A 19,520-nucleotide genomic window follows, 5' to 3' on the forward strand; every position below is an offset into this window, starting at 1 on the left:
GTGTAATATCACAAAATAAAAAACTTAGAGTTCAAAGCTTTAGAATATAGCAATATATATGGGACAAGATGGAAGTTTTAAAGCAGTAGCTAGTTGTCCTTCTTTACCTTCTTCTTCATGAGTTTGGGTAGTATTTCATAATTAAACGGAAAAGTCTGCACTGTGGGCTTTGAGTGATTAGTTATTTAGTTACAAGTGAAAATAATTTAGGCGTCATTTCTTAATTAAATTGTTTAGCCTTAAAAAACCTTGTAGCGAAAGATTGTGAACCATTTTGTGCCTTGTTAGTGAAAGGCTACAAAACTCACTGCTGTGAGACTGTGACATAGATAAGAAATGATAAACATCTAAATAAAACCAATAATAATAATAATAATAAATTATTATCTCATGATAAATAATCTACTCTAATAATTAGACAGCGATAATAATCTAAATAATAAACATCTAAATAATAAACTATCATCTCAAGAGCCTTCAATCCCAACATAACAGAAGTAGAAAAAAATCCCAGGAAAGGTGAAGGATGTGCCCAGGGAGATGAATCAGCCCAGAGAAATCCCTGGTGCTCGTTCTGCAAAAAGGAATGGTGACAAAAAGGCTGCTCAGGTGGGGACCAGCCCTCTCCAGGCCCTCCCTGCCATGGCAGGAGCCATGGAGCTCTGGGTGCATGCCACTCTGAGGGCTGGCATCACATCCCTGGCCCTCTCACAGACCCAGATGTTCGGGTTTTCTGCCACTGCTGCCCTCTGAGATCTCATTTTCAGAGGCAAAAGCGTCTCCCCTCTTGGCTGAGGTCCCACCCAGCTGAAGCTGTGACTTCTGGGGGACATCTGGGAGTGTGGAAGGGAGGGAGTGTGGAGAAGCTGCACTCAGCACCCACAGAGGGAAACCTGCCCAGGAGGACAAACCCCTGCCTTGGCACAGGCCAGTCTGTGTGTCTGTCCATCCTGCTGGGTCACAACTCCAGTCTCTCCTGCTCTGGGCTCTCCAGTCACCTCCAGCTCCTTTGGTCTGTGCTTTTGGCCCCTGACCTGAGGTTTTTTCTTGGTTGCATTTCCTAGATTTGGATTCTTGCAAAGCTCTTTCCTCTTCTTTCCAACGCAGAGGAGAGAAAGTTGATGAGAGCAGGGAGTGGGGCTATATTTAATCCCACAGCCTTTCCCAGGCATTGGAAAATCCACGTCCCCTGAGGCAGGGTGATGCAGCAGGGGAAGTGACAGCAGCAGAGAAGTGACACTGCCACGCTGGTGCTGACCTGGCATGACCTCCTGCGTTCCTAAAACCCAGCTGAATCCTGCTCCCCAACAAAGCCTGACTTGGATCTTTTTATTCTGCACAGATAATCTGAGCCCTTTCCTGAATTTCAGCCACTCGGGGTGTGACAAATCTCCTCCAAGTGCACTCAGGTCTGGCTTAAAAAAAGATCTCAGGTCTCGTTTTCCACAGTGTCTGGTGCCCTTCCCCAGGCTGCCAATAAATGGGACACTTGATGCTGAGCAGGGAGATCTCCCTCCTGTCCCTCTTCCCTCTGTTCCAAAAGATTTGTGTCTACATTCCAGCCCAAACACTAGAAAATTCCCAGTCCTCCCAGACTATCAGCATATCATGTGGAAGATTGATTTTGACAAGTCACCAGTCTCTCCAGTTGTTTCTGCTGGAGACCATCTGGTAAAGGCAAAAACCTCTCTATTTTTTTTTTCCTTTTTCCCCCCAAAAAAAGAATATAAACTGTGCATGTTTGCCATTTCTAAGGCAGCCTCGCAGCTGAAACACCTCTCTCCTGACAGTCCCACCACTCACTCGGGCTCCACTTGCAATTTGCCAAATGTGCAGAGCATCCCCCTGTTCTGCATCCCCCGACTGCCCTGATGCCTCCTTGGAAAGCCAAGTGTAAGAGACAAAAAACCCACCCCACAAAGTCACTGGGCAACACTGAGAATGAGAACAAAACGTTTTGTCAGCCTCAGGAGCCACCACGGGACAAAAAGCACCTCACCTGAATTTGCATTTCTATCCCTCTGGCTCCCACACCTCTCACTGAGGGGCTGGGACCAGAGGATTTTAAAAATGTTATAAAAAAGGAGGAAATGCACATCCACACCCAAAATTCACAAGTCGGGCGGCTTTCCCTGTCCATGGTCCCACCTGGCTCCTGCTGCTGAGTGTCTGGTAAAAACCCCCTTTTAAATACCACCCTGATGGATTCGGCTGCTGTTACAGCCCATCCCAATTCCTGGCTGGTTGTCCGGAGTTTCCCTGCTGGAGACAAACCCCTGGGCTGCTGGGAGGGTGTGATAATGATGGTGTGAATGCTCCTGCTGACGTGCTTGAAACAGCTTTAAGTAATTTCCCCTAGCACGTTTTTCCCCCCACTATTTGACAATTTTGCCTTTTTATGCCCTAAGCAACAGCTCCAATAATATGATTTTTGCTGATTAAATGTCCTCTCTGCAAACTTTTATAGAGAGGCAGAGAAGCTTTCAGAGCTACCCAGACACAGGGTTGGGCAACTGGTTCTCCTGAATAAAGTCAGTCATGCATTTATACAAGCAAAAATGGAATAAATCATACACCCAGCAATACACTCAGGGTTTGTGGCAAGGCCTTTGTTAAACACATGTTGTTATTGCTTAAGGATCTTTGTGCTTGGTGCAGGAACGGGCCTGGAGGATTGCAGTGAGAACCTTGTCTTTTGGCCAAAACCAGTGGTTGTTTTGTTTTAAGTATATTTGTGTCACTTCACAGATTCTCAATCAATGACAGGAGGAAAGAGACACAGACACAGCTGAAGTGGTTGTTATGATTTCCGTGGAGCTCAGATTTCACTGATTTTCCACCCTGATCACATCTCCAGCACTTGCACTTGGACTGATGAAGAATCAGATCTGAGTTGTTTTATTCTTTTCCATCACAAACATACTTCAAGGCTGGAACAGAGCAAAGCTCTGAAGAAAAGCACAAATTACACCAGCTGGGCAGATTTGGCTAATTCAAGGAGCTTGAAGTCTGAAGGCACGTGGAATCCACCAACTGCTTCAAATTATCCACGTCTCATGTTCTAGACACACACTGGCAGGAAAAAAGTGTCTAATTTGTAGCTCTTCAGGCCAAATTATCTTAATTACACCGCCAAAAGCAACACAGAATAACCTGAAACGGATCATTGTTCATTTACACCACATCCACACCACCATTAACACTTTTATCCCAACTTTGCCAAGCTGCCCCTGGCAGGAGGGCAGGACTTTGGTGAACATGCCCTGATCACCTCAGCAAATGAGATCTGCCCAATTCCCTCTTCTCCACAGCGTGCAGGATGAGAGGTGAAAGTTTATAGCAGCAATTAGAAACCACATGGCTGCAAGAGTTTTATGGTGCTGAACTTGTTGATCAGCCACTTGTTCAGAGTTTTTTTTTTTCCCCCCAAGGACGTACCAATAAAAATTACCACAAGAAATTATACGAAACAAACCCAAACCAAGCTCTGCTGAGCCATCACAGGTCCCAGAGTCAGGTTATGACTACAGAGCTACTTCTGCTTTAAAAATCAGCACCAAATCCCAGGTTCAAGCTGAGAAACAAACCAGGGATTTTCTCCAGCACTGAGGCAGTTCAGTATTAGTCACCTTGCAGATCAGTGCTGATAAGGAGCATGTGAATCTTTTTAACCCACCAGCGTGAACCAGATCCCAGGAACATTAACAGCAACAACAGAATAATAAAAGGGTTGGAAAGGAAGCAGTTACAGGATTGCACCCAGTCTTGTGCTGCCCCAAAGCTTTTGGGGTTTGTGCTTATTGATGGCAGCCCAAGAGCATCACCCACAGCCTGATCTGCCACCCACGGCAGGGTGAACTTCAGCAGCCCTGTGACCTCACCCTCTGCAGGATCCGGCCCCAGAGGAGCCCCTCATGCCAACAGTCTTTAAAGAAATGGGAATTTTGCCAAGGGCTTCAGTGGAAGCAAGAGTTGGAGCAGCTCCAGCAGCTGATGAGAACGCTGCCCCCTTCTTCTTTCCCCAGCTCCAGCCCTGGACACTTGGGCTATTTTGGATCTTCCCTAAAGCAAGCTCTGTAGAATTCCAAGAACTGATTGCCTGATCCTTTTTTTTTTTTTTTAAGTACTTTAATCAATTTTCCCAGCCTGTTCATCCTCTAAGAAAGTCTTTGGCAATGCAGATGGGTGAGTGGCTCATGGTGACAGAAAAAAATATTACAATTAAATCCACTTGTTTCATTCCTTGTGGGACAAGGAGAGAAGAAAAGGGAGAAGGAAGGGGAGACAAGTGATGCACTGACACATCTGGGTTAACTTCCACTCTCTGAGGCTCAGCTTCGTCTGACTCTGCTTTAAGACCAGGCTGGATGATGCTCTGAGGAACTGGTCTGCTGAAAGCTGTATCAGATGCTATTTATTTCTAACCATTCTACAATTCTGAGATGGTTCTGTGACCACAGCCACTGTCACCAGCCCAGCAGAGCAAACACAGGTGACTTGCAATGGATGGCACAACCCAATTCTGGCGGGCAACCTCACCAAACACTACAGGATGCTGGGGAGGCAGCCTCACCTTCCCGAGAGAAAACAGCTGTGAGAGCAGCTTACACGTGAGAGGGAAACTCAGCCACAGCCAGCACCAAATCTCCCCCCAGCCCCGGGCTGCTAAATTAAAACCAGTCTCGTTCTAAATCAAACCCTGTGAGGAAACCAGCTGCGAGAACAAAGCGAAATCAGGGAAGTGCAGACTCCCTGAATGGTCTGGGATGGAAGGGACCTCAGAGATCCTCCAGTGGCACCGTGCCGTGGGCAGGGACAGCTTTCCCTGGAGCTCAGCTAAGCGTGCAGAAGCCGTGCCCGGTGCCTGCTGGCGCGGAGGGGGAGCTCGGCTCGCACGTGTGACTCCGAGCGGGGCAGGCACAGCTCCAGGAGAAACAAACCCCCTCTGCTCAGCCTGCCCCGAGCCAGCACGGACCCGACCGCGGGGACATCACACCCGGCAGGGACACGGCAGCCCGGACACCATCCCCGGGCTCTGGAGCGCTGGAAAGCGGCGCTTCGCCCAACTTCTGGTTAGCTGCAGGGAGAGCCCATCCCAGATCCCATCAGGGAAACCCCATCCCGTTATCGCCAGGTGCGGGGCGACTCACCGAGCTCCCGAACGGAAACCAAAGCGAGCCGAAAGCCAGCAAACCTGAATGACAGCGAAACAGGAGCCGCTTGTGGGACAACACCTAAAATCCCGAAGGGAAATCCCTCCAGCTCCGGGGGATCCTCTCACCCCCAGAGGAAACGCGCAGCTGAGCCTAAAGGAGAGCCGAGCGCTCGCTATTTCCCGGGTTCCCAGCGCCCAGGGAAAGGAGCAGATCCCCCCGAAGTTGCCCGAAGTTTGCCCGAGGCGTGCGGCGCTCCGCCGGTCACTCACCGCGGCCAGCAGGCAGCCCAGCAGCGGCACGGCTCCGCGCAGCACCGAGCCCCGCATCCTGCCCCAGCCCCGCATCCTGCCCGGCCCCGCCGCAGCCAGCGGCCACGGCAGCGGCAGCAGGAGCAGGAGGAGGAGAGGGAAGGAGGAGGAGGAGGAGGCAGCAGCGGCTCCGAGCCCGCTCCGCCGAGCGCCCGCACCGCCCCCGCCGCCTCCTGCGCGGGGCGGCTCCGGCACCGCCCCCGCCCGGCCCAGGTACGGCCCGGGAGCCCGGCTCCTTCCCCTTCCTTCCCTTCCTTTCCACCCGGCTTTCCTTGACCTTTATTAATTTCCCTTTCCCACCTCTTCTTTCTCCCGTTTTTCCTTCTTGACCTTCCTTTCTCCTTTCTTTCCTATTCGTCTTCGCATCCCCCTCTTCCCTCTTTTTCATTTTTCCCCTTTATCGTTTTCTATTTCCTATTTCTTCTTTTTTCCCTCTTCCCCCTTTCTCTCCTATTTCCCACATTTTCTTTTCACTATTTTCCCCTTTCCTATCCTTCCCTTTTTACTTTGTCTCCCTTTTCATCTTTTTCTTTCCCCCTTCTGCCCCCTATTTTATTTTTTCTTTCCCATTTCCCCCTTGCTCTCTATTTTCCCAATTTACTCCTTTCCTTTCCTTTCTTCACATTTTCACTTTCGGGAATGTGACCCAGCACTGCTGGCAAGGGAAAGGAATGATTGATGGAGGCATTTGGCTTCCTCTGAAATAACTGCTTGGTAAGAAGTGGTTAAATGGGCCAGAAATCCCAATTCAGTGATATGTATGTATATCTTCCCCAGAAAAAGGCAGAGCAATTCCATGTTGCAGGTCACTGACATGCAATTTCTGGATTTCTCAGATTGGAGGAACAGCTCAAGACGAGGCTGACCTTCATTTTTTAATAAAAATGTGGAAATCCTTCCCCTTTCCAGCCCACTGGGCAGCATTTCATTTAATTTTAAGGGCAATGCTCCTTTCAATTCAAGATAACCCTCAGGTCTAAGCTTGCTTTAGTGTAAAAAGCCAAATAAGTCCTTTAAATAAAGGTAAAAATAAGAAAAATAATACCCTCCTTGCTGTTGCTTTCCCCCCCAGCCCACTAGATTTTCAAGCTCCAACAGGTGGACAGATTTGTTGCTTTGTAAAGCACCTGCTGAAGAAAGAACCAAAATCCTCAAGAAAAGAAAACAAAGTCCTCGTATTTTGGAGGCCCTGGAGACAGCTGACTAATTTCCGGCTCTTCAATTTACTGACACAACCAAGAAAAATGCCATTTTCAGGGAAAAGGCTTAATGGTTAAAAATTCAAAGTAATATCCAGTCTTTAGGTCTTGTTGGCAAATCACTAAACCATCCACTTTTTAAAGCTAACCTGCAAAGGGTGAGGAAAAAAAAAAATTAGTGTATTTTCCCCCCACTTTTCTGAAAAGATGTGAATTCATTAGTATTGAAAATATTTTTCTGCTTTATTTTTTTGCATTTGATATGAAAAATCCCCATCCTCACCTTTGTTTCTCATCATAGATCTGATGGTGGCCTATAATTGCTGTGTAAAAAGAGGGATGAGATGTTAATTACCTCCATTAGTTGTACAGAGGTTTATAAAGCAATATAAAGCTCAGTTTTGATCCTGATTAGAGCTGATTAGCTGGTCACTGCATCCCCCCACTAATTACAGCCACTCTGGGTTTCATTATTTCATTTATTAATGCAGCCTGAATGCTTTCAAGTAGCCTGTTAAGGATAAATTTTGGGGAGAAGGAGGAGGGGAGTGAGGTATAGGGAGGTGCTGCTTTTTGGGTTCTTTGCAGAGAGTAAATCTGGAGGATTTGGGATTTTACAGGAAAAGTCTGAAGCACATTGTGTCCTGTGGGCTGTGCTGGATCGAGGTCCAGCAGGTTTGCTGCGTTGAGGGTATGAAATTTTGGCAGAAAACAACCCTCTTGTGGTGCTGCTGGTCCTCAGGGATCAGAAGGGCTGGGTTTAATTCTTGATTAAAACCAATTCAGCTCTCAAGTTCCTGTTCAACAACAACTTCCACAGATTCACAAATAGTTGATTTTCAACACCGTAAATCTGGTTACATTAAATGAAGGAGGAGAAACACAGTCCTGAGCAAACAGAGCTATTTTCCCCTTACTTTTTTCTTTTTTCTTCATATTTAATTTTATCCAGACTCCTTCTGTGCTATAATTTTTGGCCTTGCCAAAGGGTTGGAACAATCACATGTTACAGGCGTGTCTTCATTTGCATCCTTAGGGCTGTGGAAGTTAATATGCAAATGAGTATTAATGAGGGGTTTGGCTACTTTCACTGAGAATTTACAGTGAGTACAACAGGTAAAATAAACATTTTGGTCCTTTTCCACCCTTCTGTGCCTCACTGAAACATCATCAGGCTGTGGGACCTCTGCCTTCCTCCAGGCATCACCCTGTTGTCACTCCTTGCTCTGGCCAGGTGCAAGATAAAAGAGGGGAAATCTCATGTTTTTCTCATCAATTCTTCTCCAAATTCAGGTAATTCTCTAAAAAAATCTGATCATTTTTACAAGTGAACTCCACAGCACTGGGAGAAACCTGCTTGTTTGATTTGAACCACCTCCTGCTCATTTTATCCCATGCCCCCAGATCTTACACTGCCTGTGTCAGTGAAATCACATTCCCTTCTCCATGTGGCTAAAGTCTCTGTGTCAGTGCAGACTGAAAAGCCCCAAACTCTCTGGAGCTGCGCCATGCCTTTGACATCTTCTTTTGCCCTCTTCTTATCCCTGTGCATCCTCTTTGAAACAAAAATGGGTGCCTGAAGAATTCAAAATGTCAAGTTTATGGCACAGCCTAGTGCAGGTCATGGTTTAAAGCCTCATTTTTGCCTTGGGTGGTGGGAACAGCAGAATTCCCAGCTGAATTACTCAGGTATTACCATTCCAGGATGTATTTCCCCCAGAGCACGGCTCTGTTTTGAGCTGCTGCAGTTCAGCTTCCATTCCTCGCTGCTGGTGGGATCTCGGTGCTCACCTCACTGGAATTCCATCCAACATCTCCCTGCAAAAATTTTTCCTGACCTTCAGGGCTGGAAGGTGGCAGCTGCTTGGTGTTGAACAGCCTCTCAGCTAATAAGTTGATATTGCAGCCTAGAAGGTGATTTTTTTCCCCCTAATCTCAGCTGTGAACAATTTGAGAAAGCCTTGATCTAATTCCTCTTCCCATCAGCAGCAGCACAGGTGCCTCAGTCATCCCTGTCTTGGGCTGGTGCATCTTCTCTGGGCCTGCCTTTCTTCACTACCATTATTTAACCCTCTCCCTCGAAAGGAATTAACATTTCTGCTGTGGCATCCTTCACAAAATGACTTACCTCTCCGAGGGCTGCTTGGGGAAATGTCATACAAATGTCAGAAATTTTGGTGGACACTAATGGCAGAGGTAAATAAAAGCAACCACATTGTTTCCTGCCCATATTTTTGTTTTTGGTTTTTTTTTTCCTCTGTGCCTCTGGCAATCAGAAATGCAAAGACTAACAGCAGTGGTGCCTGGAAGGACAATATTTGAGGGCTGATTCATGCAGCAGTTTGCTGCAGGCTGGATTTGCTGTTCTGTGCCCTTGTTCCCCATTTAGCTTCCTCTCCAAAGCCAACACAATGCATCTGTTCTGCTTTCCACTGGGTGACTTTATTTGAATACAGTAATAGCATCACATCCCATAAACAAGCTGCAAAATGAATTCCTGTGCATTATTTGCATTGGGGATTAGAGGCAGGCAAACACTGGCTGCGGTGTTTTGCAAACAGGACCATTCCATCCACCTACAGGACTTCATTATTTGCAAAATGAAGCACAAACAATTGGTGCTTTCCTGTGGTTTAAAGCCCCTTATTCAGCATGGGGTGGAAACACCAGAGTAGCCCTAGGGAAAATCTAAAGTGAGTTGACCACAACCCAGCAAGGCTGAAAGCTCAGACTTTCTTCTCTTTCTGTCCTCAGCTGCCCCCAAAAGTTTTCCCATGAAGTTCTGGAAATCTCCACCTGTTTGGTGACTAAAGCTGTGAGGGCAGCAGAGCTGGATACGTCAGTGCAGAACATGAAATATCTGAAGAGCAGGAGTGGGATATTTCAATTAAAAGGATCTACCTGATCCAAGCAGGCTAAAACCTTGTCCTTGATCTCTGGGGCAAGGGCAAATTATCCAGTTGCTGATGCTCACCTCACTCTGTAAGCTAAAGATAGCAATAATTACCTACCCAACTCCCAGGAGAGCTGAGGATTAATTGCTTCATAGTACTCAACATTTATTTTCACACAATCAAAGCCACTGGGAGCAGAAAAAAAAATAAGCTTTGCAATTACTATTACATATCCACAGGGGACTATCCACTCACAGAATGCTTGGATAAAACAGTTTTCTTAAAAATGATTAAAAATAATAATAATCTTACTGGCATTTGGGCACAAAAAGAGAAAATGTCCAGGCTCAGGAAGAACAAACCAAATTTAAAAAAAAACACTGTGCAAACAAACTAACAAGCAAGAACTTTCTCCAAACTGGGGATGGCAGGGATGGAATCAATTCAGGTGAGTAGCAAGCCATGCATTATGAAAGCAGAGCTGTTTACACTGGGAACACTGTAGGGCTGCTCCAGGGCACACCACGTGCCCAGGGCACAGGGGAATAGGGCACCTCTCCCTGCTTTCTCCTTGGCGCTCTGCAGAGCCAAGGAGGACAGAGCAGGAGGCCAGGAGGTTGTGAGGGCACAAAGCTGCTCAGCACAGTTCTCAGCACGGCTACAACCACATTTCTTAACATCACAGTGCCCAGCAGAGGCAGGTTCTGTCCCAGATCGTAGCCACCGTGCAGAAACATTTTACTCTCACTACTGAGAGATTTTTATCTCCTCTAACACTCACTGAGAGTGGTTTGGCAGCAGAAGGAGGCACAAGAAGCGGGGAAACCAACATGGTGATTGACATCAGAGATTACACAAGCTAAACAAAAGCTTGGTCTAAAACATGCTCCAGAGAGGGAGATAAAGCCTCCACCTTATCATTAGAGGATGTGACACAGCTGATGCTTTTGTGGAGGAGGCAGGAAATGGAACATTTTACACAGCCTGGCCAAATGCATCACGGAGCTGCTCTGCACAGAGAGGATTGGCTGCTGGTGTCCCAGAATAAGCCACAGTTTCTTCTGACTGGGTGATGAGCATCTCTGTTGTTAAAATAATGAACTGTTTTTAAGTGCTCAGCTGCTGGAAAGAGGAATTTCTAGAATATCATTAATTTTTGTGATAAATGTCTTGAGGCTTGGTATAAACTGACAAGTGCAATAAACAGTGAATAGAAAATTCAGGGCTCTTCCCAAGGTTTCTGCTTGGACTTGCTGGTGGCACTCAGGGACATGGTTTGTTGGTGGATTTGGTAGTGCTGGGTTAATGGTTGGACTCAATCTTAGAGGTCTTTGCCAAGCTAAAAATTCCAAGATTCTGTAAATCTATTGTTTTCCAAGATCCTATCTCTTATCCACCTTTGGCTTCACCATGGGCAAAAGTGGCATTCACATTCTCTGAAAAATCCTTTCACCCAGGATTTTTCTCCTGGGAAACTGAGAAGCCTCAGAGAAAAAGGAAAACAATAATTATCTCATTTGCTTCTCCTGTGTTTTGCTCATTGGAATGTCTTTGGAGATTGTTTACCCACAGGTGATTGTTCCATTGGATTCTGGTGTGAGTTGTTTTGACTCAGTGGCCAATTGGGGCCAAGCTATGTCTGGAGAGAGTCACGAGTTTTCATTATTATCTTTTAGCCTTCTGTAAGTATCCTTGCTGTATTCTTTAGTATAGTTCAGTTTAGTATTCTTTAATATAATATAGTATCATAAAATAATAAATTAGCCTTCTGAGAACATGGAGTCAGATTCTTCATTCCTCCCTGCTATGGGGCACCCCACAAATACAATAGACAGAAACCTCCAGAACCTCTGAGACTGGATGTGCCTGATTTGCTGAAACCAGTTTTGAGAAGGCTGAGCAGCCACATTCATTTCAGGAAGGGTTAAAGAGGAAAGCCCACATTTCAGAAATCAGCATATTCATTGAATTGTTGCTGCTAATGAGGATCTGCCTGATCCATCCAGCTGGCTTGTGCTCTGGGGCTGCAGGCGCCCTGAGGGGTGCAAAGAGCCCTGGGGGTGGTGGCTCTGATCTGTGCAGAGCCAGATGCTGGGAAGAAGGTGGAATAACAGAGAAAATGCTCAGCAAAGCATTTTTGGCCACACTGTGGAGCATGATCCTGTTTTTCACACCTGCTGGGCCGTGTTGCTACTTTCTCTTTCCAAAGCCAAATGAAAGGTGCAGCTGAGATCCAAAGCACTGGGCATCCACCAGGACACTCTTTGGAATTTATCAGTAACAAGAGTGAGTTTTTCTCTTTTATTTTCCACTTTTCTTTTGAAATGAGCAGCAGGCTCAGGCTCCTTTCCTCTCTTGCCTGCAGAGGAGGAGATCTTTCATCTCAGCAGAGTGCAGCCTTGGTCTGTTCAGCTCTGTCCAAGCCAGTTGCTCTCACACAGGGCTGGGCAGCCCTGCCCCATGCCTGGACCGTGCCAGATTGTTCCTGCAGGCATCAGTCAGGAAAAAAAACCCCACAAAAATCACAAGGCCAGAGCTCAAACATGGTGATGGAGAAGGGAATAAAACCCCCTCTTCCCCTCAAACCCCCTCTTCCCCTCAAACTGAGGGATTTTTTTGGCAGCTTGGTAAGAAAACACCTGAGCCTGAAACTTGCTGGGTGTCTATCATCTATCTCTGAAATCTGGTTGTTTCCACAGGACAAAGATTAAGTCAGAGGCTCTGTGTGTGGTTAGTGGGAAGGTATCTGCCTCTTTGAGGGCTCCCCTGTGAGCTCATTCTCCCACACCCCAAACAAACCAATGTCACTGTAAAAATCAATTTCTGCCTCTGCCTGGCTGTGCTTTTGGCAGTCAGCGAACACTCCTTGTAAGATTATTGATTTTCCTCCTGCTTGTTTAGCTGGGATATCCCTTGTTTCCAGCTCAAACCTGCTCTTCAAAATCCTCCTTGCACTAAGAAATGAGAGCAGCCCTGCTTTCCCCTTTTCACTCAGCTATAATCTCTCAGAGAGAAAGAATCCAACCAGGTATTAGAGGATTGGGAGTTCTTCCTCCAGCCCTCCTTATTATGAATCAGATTTAAAGCAAGCCTTTCTGGCTGCTGCAGTTCATTTCTCTGGATTGAACTGATGAATATCCCAGGGTTTGTGCTGCTCATTTGATTCCCTTGCCTGATGCATTCCTTACATATCTGCTGCCTCCAGGACAGATTTGTGCAAGCAAATTAAGCATCCTCACTATATGTCAGCAAAACATTACATCCACTAATGGAGGGAAGTGTTATGTTCTAAGTCCTTTCAACACACATGAAAAATAAAACGCTGTTTCTTGGGGGGAATAAGAAATGACAGCACATTCTCCTGAATTAATGCTGTCTGGGAAGAATTTGTTGCACATAAATGTAATTTTCCAGATAATTTAGATGTGGGTTTTTTTTTTTTTTTTTCCCTTTCCCTGACAACTCTCCTTTCTTTGTAAGCAAAAGATAGTTTCATGCCCACAACGTGCCAGACTGACTGAACAAAGCAGGGAAACCCTCTCCTAATCCAGACTAAATCGTGTTAGATTTAACAGGATTGACAACGATAGATTTTCCATGCTTCCCTTCAATTTCTGACTGTGCAAATGGCAACGACAAAATATCCCAAAAAGTCTCTTTTCTTTTTCTGTATCAGAGGTGGATGAGTGAATGAGCTGAAGTGTGGCATTACCCTGATACCTGTGAGTTGTGAGCCTCTCTGGGAAGTTTGGCACTTTTTTTCAGGGCACATTTTGGGCACATTTTTCAAGGAAAAAAGATCTTTTTAAACTGTGGATGCTGCTGTAGTCATCTAGAAAAAAAATCAGGCATATAAAGACACGCTTCCCAAGGAGAGCTAAACATTATCCAAGGGGATGCCATAACATAGGCAGTCATTGAGGGAAGTGAAGCATTAGGCTTTCAGGCAAGACAGTTGAATTTATTGAGCTTTCCTGACGTGCAGGCTCTGTGCTGGTGCCTGCTGTGTTACCTGGTGCCTCTGAAAGGGATTTCACAGAGAGGTGAGTGACCTTTCTGAAGGGCACGAGAGCTTGGGGCTGGATTTTACGTCCAAGGTGCTGCCTTGAACTCGCTCCTCACGTATCAAAGGCTTGGCAGAGCCCCAGCCGAGTTCACCGGGGCTCAGCGAAGCTTTATTTGTTTTAACAGAAAATATGACCCTTGGCATTTGTAACATCAATCTTCTCCCTTATCTCTCTATTTACACTCAGCCCTCTGTGTTTTTACAGCGTCTTCTCCCCTGTGCTCACTCCCTGGCTCCCAATCCCCCTCGGAACAGGGCAGCTTTTCACGTTTGTGCCGCTGCCCTCGCGCACTTTTGGGTCAGCAAACAAGAACTTTGGCTGGGGATGGCAAAGAGCAACCACTCCTGCTCCAGAGCTCCACGCAGGGAGGGAGTGGCATCTGTGCACTGGGTTATCTCCAGCCAGAGATAGCCTGAGAGCTGGGCTGTGTGCACCTGGCAAAGGGAAAATTGTGGATGCCATGGGACAGAGAGAGAGAAACGGCGAGCGTTTCTCACAGCGGCTTGTGAGACTTTTCAGGGAGTTGTAAGGATGTGATAACTTGTTCAGTATAAACAATCTGCAGGTGGTGTTTCTCCACTTCATCTCTCTGTTCTTCTCAAGGATGGTGTATGAGGAAGGTGTTTTTGTCAGTTAGCCGCTCAAATAGGATATATCGCATCACTCTATAAAAACCGCGCGGCTCTCTTGAATAAAGCTTCTTTTGCTCTTTCTACAATACTGCCTCCCGCCTGTTCCTGTGTCATTCTCAGTGCAAGAGCGATGAAAATTACCCCAGTGCCAACGCTGAGGGCAGCACCGAGCATCAGGGAATGTGCTCAGGGATTTTTGCCCTCAGGCAGGCAGTTTTTTGGAGGCAGTAATATCAATTACTTTTAAAGCATGACCCCACCAAGGTGCTGTCACCTTCAGGCATTCACAGTAGGATTCCCAGGAGAAAATGGGGCGATGGAGGTGTTTTCACTGGAGAAATGGGGTGATGGAGGTGTTTTCACTGGAGAAAGGGGGGTGTGGGAGGTGTTTTCACTGTAAAACATTGCTAAGAGCAGCTGGGCTAGAAAACTTCCAGTGTCTGTCCCCTGTTTAATGGGAATTGTTCTCTGAGGGGGAATTTAGGCAGCTGTGCCACATCTCCCTCTGTCTGCGGAGGTGAGTGGGTTGGACTCGCTCTGCAGTGAGTCATCCCCATCTCATTTAACTGCAGCTTCACCAGTTTCATTTGTTTATTTGTGTGTTCCAGGCATATCTCATCGATGATGTGGCCCTGGCGTCTCACGGCACCAAAGCTCCACACTTCCCATCAAAGTTTTCCAGCAGAAAGGGGGGAGACCACAGGACAAAGCATCAAACAAGCAGATGCAATTTGCAAAACTAAAGATGTTCTTTTACCATTTATCCATGCTCAGGTCAAACCAAGGCTTTCTGTTATTGTGAATATCAAGGATGACTACAAAATATAAGCCTGTAATAAAGTCCAAGATGAAATTCAGTCTTTCAGTGTATTTACAAGTGAGAAAAGAATCACAATGATTTTAAACAATGCCAAGATAACAAGGAATCTCAGAATTAAGAGTTATAATCAGCTAAGCCTTCACTATAAGAAATTATCCACAATCAAGGGAAAAATCTCTACAGATTTGGTTTAGATTTCAGTTTACTCAAATCCTATTGAAGTTGGGGATGGTTATAGTGTCTAAATTTGAGTTTACTCAAATCCTATTGAAGTTGGGGATGGTTATAGTGTCTAAATTTGAGCTTACTCAAAACCTGTTGAAGTTGGGGAGGATACAGTGTCTAAATTTCAGTTTACTCAAATCCTGTTAAGCTGGGGAAGATAGTGCTGAAAGCTAAATGTATGTTTAAACTATTTCCTCTTTGGGGATTTATTCAGGGCTTTCCTGAACTGGGTCAAAACTATTCCAGAGCACATAATTAGGATTGTGTGTTAGAGCAACCATTTGGACCCAGAGTCAAACATGACATTAAGAATGAGCAGGATGAGTTTCATTGCCAGACAGTCTCAGTGCCCCCCACATTGATTTCCAGGGAAATTAATCATGGTGGAGATCTTTTGGGGTGACGAAGATAACAAAACCCAACGCTGCCCAATGTGCCTCCTGGGCCTTTCATGCTGTTCAAGGTTTGCTCTATTCCTGGACAGCAAAAGAGCCCTGCAATAAAAAGCAGTATTTACATGTGTTTCTTAGCTGTGGCCCCAAAAGCAAACACACTCCCTGTCAAGAGCCAGCCTGTAAATAGTGAAGTGTTATCAGAGTGCACCCCAGTTTGCATCTTCAGATAATCTTCCAACTTTACTGGAGCCATCAATCCTTCTCCACATAAAACGAGAGCTCTGCTCCTTTTTACAGCCTCTTTGTTGGGCTTCTGGGTGGGATTTCTTTGCTTAAACACAGGAAAATGACAACATTATTTGAGATTCTCCCTCACAGCCCTGTGAGTGTGGCAAACAGGGATCTGCAAGATCTGCAACACATCTGCTTTACAGGGAGGGAAGATGTGGCTGGGCAAGATGTGGGTGCTGTGTCAAAAATGTTCTTTAAAATTGTGGTTGTGGTTTTGAGCTGTGGAGCACCATGTTACAGGTGTTAATTTGGCTTCTCAGGTTTTTAACAATCGTTGGGAGTTTGATGACTTCCAGCCATGGAAAGATGGAGATAATCCTGATTAAAACATCTGAAAGAAGTCAGATAAACCTCTTCAAAAGTACCTTATTTTTGTCCTTCAGCAGCAACAGAGCTCAGAGCTGACAATTTCAGGTGTAGAAGATCAGACTGTAAATATCTGGGGGATGGATTTCACTGCAATTCAGGGTTTTCTTATATCCAGCTGTGATTAGGTCAGCAGAAAACACGTGGGACTCACCTGCCCTGGCTCCTTTCCCCTGCGCAGTGCTGTGATCCAGGAGAGCTCAGTCAGGGCTGGTGAGGTGTCCCCAGAGGTGCCCTGTGCTCTGGGTTTGGTCAGGTACCAGCTCACTGCAGGCATTAAAGTCACGGAATGAATGGAAATCCTGATGCTGGAATGCTCCCAGACTTTGTGCTGCTGGGAGTTTCAGAGACAACCTGAGCAGCAGGACCCTGGATTCAAAGCTGGTGCCGTTCTTCAGCTCTTTCAGAGGCTGACCCTTCTGTTTTCCCTTCAGTTTGGTTCGATTGTGGGTTATTTGTTCAAGCTGTAAAACCTTTTAAGTGCAATGGTTATACAAACAATAACAACCTGAGCTGAAGTTATTTGCTGGGACTGAGTTCTGTTTTGAGTTGGAAACGGGAGCAATGACCTGTGGGCTCCTGCAAAGATTGGTATCAGTGTGAGCGTCAATGCTACTTTGATTTTGGTACATAATTAAAATTTAGGAACTACCCTAAATGTTTAACCCCTTATATTCCATTCATCTCCAAAGCTTTTCAAGATTTCTCCATTCGTCCACTGTTTAAAAGTGGGGAAAATAAAGCCAGATGGCTTTAAAATTCAGTAATTTTCATTAGAAGGATTTTAAAAAATCCTTTTTTTGCCTACTTACGGTTCTATTAACAATCACATTATGGAGGCAACCTAAAGAATAAATACAGACACTAAGCCATAAAACCTTTCCATGCTCTGTACCCATGATCCCTTTTCACATTTATCTCGTAGCAGTGATAACATTTGCATAGATATGCTATGGAGAACTTGAGGCAGCTCTTTAGGCACGTCCTGCATGTGTTTTAATAAATTTTATTTGGTCAAATATTTGGAATGTCCCTGAGTGACTTCCAGTGTGAGGAATTTTGAAAGAATTCGAGATGGGACTTCTGAGTTTCTTTAGATGGTGTGATTTATTTTTGTTATCTTCTACATAGGCAGGAAGGGTGAGTTCAGCTCACATCTTCACCACATGGCCCAGAAGGTCACAAGACCCTTAGTTACAAGACTTTTTAAGGAGTTATTGACCAATAAAATGCTACCAACAAGGATGTTTATGCTTTTGACCCAATGTTTAAATATTTAGTCTTATGGACCCATGCTACAGTGTGAGCTTTCATAGCCAATTATGTTATGACACACAAACCTACAAAAACTTCTCATTACCTTTGTAATTACATTTTTTTTCTATATTTGAACTCTACAACTCTAAACTCTCCTCTACTTAGCTTAACATGTCTCTGCTTTAAATCCATATCCTCACTTCTGTCACCTAAGTTTGGAAGGCTTTTCCAAGGTCTCAGATCAAATCCTGGGTTTAATTCTAAGCTTTGGCTTAACAGCTCCAAAGTTCTGAGAGTTCCCTGCATTTCAGATTGCAACATTCCAGATCTGTTGTTCAACATGGTCACAATGCTCAGGGCTTGATTTCTGGCTAAAAAAATTATTCGTGTGGCACATCTGGGAGCACCAGGAATGTGCTGGCCAGGGAATCCTGCCAGGCTGGGCTCCAGCACTGCAGGAAAACTTCAAATCCTTTGGATTTGCACAAGATGGTTTGAGGAAGGCACAGGTTGGAGCTGAAGGGATGCTAAGCCGTGGTGAAGGCACTGCCAGCATTCCAATGCTGGCTCTAATCAGCTCACTATTTATATCCCCAGGCAATTATTCATCAGGAGCTGCATCAGCAGACAAAAAAGATTGATTGCAGTAGAGGAGCCAGGGAAACCTCACACCAGCAGCATGAGAAAGGAATCCAAAGCAGGGCCCAGACTTGAGGGAACGCAGATTTCCTCCTCAGAAGAGGATGTATTTCACACAGTGAGTCAGTTCATGGAGGATGAGCCTGTTTGATCTGATCTTCCTTGGCTGCCAAACCAAGGAAGTTTTGTCTATCCTCAGAAGTGCAGTGTTGTGTAGAAGCGTCTCCAGAGATAATTTGGGAGGTTGTGAGTAGATCAGGCCTCTAGAATGGCATGAGAATATGAGGGAAGCATGCAGCTCCTTGCAGTTATTTAATTAATAAACTGATTGCCTGATTAACTTGGGCACATCACCGTGATGACGTGATCAGTTTTCCTCTTATACTATATCCTGTCTGCCAATATTTTCAATATCTCTGATTGGGTTTGAGGTGTGGTTTTTTTTTTTTTTTTTTTGCCATTTCAAACCAGCTGTGATCACAGAATCCTGGAATGGTTTGGGATGGAGGAGACTTTGAAGTTCATCTCGTTCCAACCTCCCATGGGCAGTGACACCTTCTACTATCCCAGGTTGCTCCAAGCTCTGTCCAACCTGGCCTTGGGCACTTCCAGGGATCCAGGGGCAGCCACAGCTTCTCTGGAAAATCTAAGGCCTTGTATTGGCCTCAGATCCTTTAATGGGTTCATTAGGGGTGAAATGTGAGACATCACAGAGGACCACGGGATAAATGTTTGTAAATCTCCAAAGGAACAAGCCCAAATCCTTTTATCAGAACACCTCTTGAAGATATCACCCCTCCACAGCCAGCTGAATCCATTTTACTAATGGAGTTTCATTTGTGCCCTCAAAGTTAATGGGATGTCCTAAAATAACCCAGTAATTGGGGTTATTTCCTCAAGGGTTGAGCAGCGATGTGCTGTAACACACAAGCCTTGTAAATTTGTTACTAAGGAGCCTTCAATGATTTTGACATAAAAATTTATTCTTTTTTTTTAAAAGAGATTGAATAAAAAGGGGTAAAAATATTCTGAATCCTTCATATTTAACAAATCCACATCTACCCCATAACCAGAGGCAACTCCTTGTCACACCCAGGCCATGCTCCAGCTTGAACTTTTTGACCATATTAAATCCCAGTGCCTGAAACAGCAGCAAAAAGCAGGAAATTCAACAGGGAGAAGTGTCTGAAAATGTTCATGTTTATATGAGTGGTGGTGAAGTTCCAGCTCACCACTCTCACAGGGAAGATTTTTTTCCTAATACCCAGTGC

General features: G+C 45.4%; 1 protein-coding gene across 1 annotated transcript in view; it reads right to left on the minus strand.

Moving 5' to 3' along the window:
* The window catches only part of VIPR1 (vasoactive intestinal peptide receptor 1), a 103,620-nt gene extending 97,971 nt beyond the window's left edge, over window positions 1–5,649 (minus strand). Inside the window, exon 1 of the mRNA XM_038127409.1 lies at window positions 5,426–5,649. Within this exon, the coding sequence (XP_037983337.1) occupies window positions 5,426–5,500 (75 nt within the window). The 5' untranslated portion in view covers window positions 5,501–5,649. The remainder of the gene's footprint in view (window positions 1–5,425) is intronic.
* Between the last annotated feature and the right edge of the window lie 13,871 nt (window positions 5,650–19,520).

This window comes from Motacilla alba, chromosome 2, assembly GCF_015832195.1.
Source record: "Motacilla alba alba isolate MOTALB_02 chromosome 2, Motacilla_alba_V1.0_pri, whole genome shotgun sequence".
NCBI lineage: Eukaryota > Metazoa > Chordata > Aves > Passeriformes > Motacillidae > Motacilla > Motacilla alba.